At 49.4% G+C, this 2,906-nt stretch overlaps 2 protein-coding genes across 2 annotated transcripts; both read right to left on the bottom strand.

Annotated features, from left to right (window-relative positions):
* Positions 1-235: 235 nt before the first annotated feature.
* Positions 236-622, bottom strand: V1508DRAFT_362057 (uncharacterized protein; the record flags this gene model as incomplete). Its single annotated transcript, XM_066937215.1, has 1 exon — positions 236-622. The coding sequence occupies one exon, from the start codon at positions 620-622 to the stop codon at positions 236-238; it is 387 nt and encodes a 128-aa protein (XP_066792315.1).
* Positions 623-745: 123 nt separating this feature from the next.
* Positions 746-2,559, bottom strand: V1508DRAFT_428167 (uncharacterized protein). The gene has a single exon (XM_066941773.1). The coding sequence runs from the start codon at positions 2,116-2,118 to the stop codon at positions 1,144-1,146; it is 975 nt and encodes a 324-aa protein (XP_066792314.1). The 5' UTR covers positions 2,119-2,559; the 3' UTR covers positions 746-1,143.
* Positions 2,560-2,906: the final 347 nt, after the last annotated feature.

Genomic DNA, 2,906 nt, shown 5'->3' with positions numbered 1-2,906 from the left:
CACTACAGAATAGAATTTTAACCCTTCGTCGCTAAGAAAGCAACTGCCAACTGTAAAAGTGCGATTGGTAGACGTCATGCCAACGATATTAAGCAATGGGAGGCGGAACCGGTTGGTCTTATAGGTGCTATCCATAAGGCGAAGCATCTCAATTGATGATTTGTGAATGAACAGTAGTCGAATAACCCGTTAATTCTCAAAACGTTTGTTGAAAGAGATATAGTCCGAGCCCTCGTCAAGTTGGAATAGTAAGGCTTTGTATAGGAGACAGTCCGCCGAGCGCTTTTCGCTTAATATCGGCAAGGAGATTATGGATATCTCGTCGCGTAACAGAGGTACCTAGATTTAATTGACGAAGCGTTCGGACAGTCTCTCTAGCTCGAATCCCCGCGTTCATCTGCGTGTAGACTATATCGTGGACACCGTCTCTTTGAGTATCGTCACGCCGATGAACTGGGTGCGCGTAGTCGTGGCTTGACGCGTCATGATTGCGCTCAGGGTCTCGAACTTTAACTTCCCAGTACCCATTTGATTCTGTCATAACAACAGAGAAGGGGCAATTTGTTTTACAGGAGCCAGTTAGATGACGTTGTCGGATAGATTCATCGTGTATTGCCCTCATCGATCGCACTGTAAGAAGACCTTGGAGATATTACCGTTTATTCGTGCCTTGCTTCTCTGAGTCCGTATCGCGTATCCATTAGAATCGAGTTTTGGAACAGGATGGACATGTCCTAGTGTTGAATCAAGTAAGAAGTCTTGTATTTTTGAATATTCGTTCTGTATACACCTCTTCGTCCGGTCCAGTCTAGCCTTAGTCGAGCTCCAGTCCAGTCACTCCAGGCAATCCAGTGCAGTCCACTCCTGTTACACTACGCTGCGTTAATTTACAACATATATTGTTCACTTTGTTTCAAGTCTGTTCTAATTGCTCTAATGTGAAGTCTTGTAATTCTCGAGTAATAAAGTGGCGGCCCACCGCCAGTCCGGTCCAGTCTAGTCAGTCTTCGTTACAGTAACCAACCGTTTCAGATACTGTCTGGGCCATCAGTCACTGGGTGATCAAATGCAACTTTCATGCGAATCAAACATATCCCTGTTATAGTCTAATGGCGATATAATCGTTATGGACTATCCGCAAAATCATGCACGAACGTCCCAGATTCCTTTGACCGCACCCCAGTACCTCTCTGGATCCGTCCGCATGTGCTCGACATGCTTCGTCCCCATAAACTTGACCTTCTTGACTTTCAAGCCCTTCGCATCGGCCTCATCTGCGTGGTCCTCGATGTCGTGATCAAGGATAAACTCATCCAAGTCTGAGTAGATGTAGCACCTTGGCGCCTCTTTCCGGATGACTGCCTCTTTCTCTTTTCTATTCCCATTTTCTTTCACTTCTCCGAGACGCGGACCGCTGGCAACGGCGTTCAGATCATCCCTCAACCGGGTCGCGAGTGTCTGGCGGCCTAGTGCGTGCGGGATCTGGAAAAACACGGCGAGGAGGACCGCGAAGGCCAGCTGCAGCGGCCATCTGACATACCAGGCTTTTGGAAGGCCGAAACTGAGGGTCCTAATGCCAACAAGGAAGCGAGACCGGCCCGGTAGTGAGTCCAGGATCACTGCTCTGGCGGGGAGGGGGTGACCCGTAGCGGCTTTGTAGTGTTCGGCGAGAAAGGCGACCTGACCCCCTCCGCCGTTGGAGAAGCCGTGCACCAGGAGACCGCCGCCTTCGCCAGGGGTGCTGTGGTCCTGGCCAGATGCGGACCACTGGTCTATATACGCGCAGACAATGGCGACTCCGGGCGCGTAGTCTGCGGTTTCCTTGCGAGAGGTGTTGAAGAAGAAGTCTGTTGTAGAACTGGTGAGGAGGAGGATCGGGGAAGACGGGTAGATCAGCTGATAGTACTCGGTGAATTTGGCTATGTGTCGCGGAGACGCGTTCATCCAGGAGCCGATCAGGACCAAGTCTGGAGGTGCGCCGGCGGCGTTTGGAAACGAGGTTTGGTTGGTCGCGCTGCTGCTGTTGTTCTCTGTGGCATTGGGAGGTGTCCAGAGGTACGTCTTGTGATTTAGGCGCTTGAAGGAGCGGAGTTCGGCCGGTGGTCCTTTGTTTGTCATTTAGTGCTGTATGCTATACCAGATACTGACCAACGCTTTAAGTAGATAGCCACTCTATGAGTTTAGTGTTAAGGTGAATCCCAGAGATGTTCCAAGTTTTTATCTCACACAATCAAGTCTTCAACAATCTGTTGGGGTATCCTTAATAGTGCAGCGTGCTCAGTGATCGACTCCTTATGGGTATTTCCCTTACTCCTGACCACACCCCTGAATCTGTCGCTGCTTTGAATCGTTCTCTTTCAGTGGTTCTTGAGTCTTCGAACCTCGGCATACTTTCTCTTCCATTCCGTTAGCCTCGGCATGTGGTCTGGTGGCGTCCGCGAACTCGTCCAAGCCGAGGCAATTCTTTGTGTGGTTGCATCGACAATTTCTATCTACAGCGCCACATCATCTTTTTATCTACTCAATTATTATTAAAGTGTTATGATAGTGAGTAATAACTGGTGGCTAACGGATATGACGCAAGCTACATAGCTGCCAGTCGGCAATCGGCCGTCGTTGCGCCGACGACGGCAGAGCGACACTCCTGCACTTCGTATTCGTCGTATTCGGATTTGCTGCGGCGTCAGCATTGTTCGTTCGCTCTCTACATGCTGCAAGCACTAAACGGTAAGGCGATATTCCACGTTGATTCCGAAGACATACTATCAGCTCAATGTGGGAAAATATTGACAATAGCTGTGAAGACACTGGTAGGGCTGTTGACGATTTGCCGATTTGCCGATATCGGTCTATACGATATCGGCGACGATACGATATCGTCAGTGTCAAAATCTTGCCGATAAAAT

This window comes from Lipomyces doorenjongii (assembly GCF_038497915.1).
Source record: "Lipomyces doorenjongii strain NRRL Y-27504 unplaced genomic scaffold V1508scaffold_145, whole genome shotgun sequence".
NCBI lineage: Eukaryota > Fungi > Ascomycota > Lipomycetes > Lipomycetales > Lipomycetaceae > Lipomyces > Lipomyces doorenjongii.
The sequence above is the reverse complement of the archived record's forward strand: the minus strand, read 5'-3'. Positions and strand labels throughout refer to the sequence as shown.

Bases quoted from the DNA above. Each gene is read 5' to 3' on its own strand.
- V1508DRAFT_428167 (XM_066941773.1), bottom strand. From the start codon at position 2,118: ATGACAAACAAAGGACCACCGGCCGAACTCCGCTCCTTCAAGCGCCTA.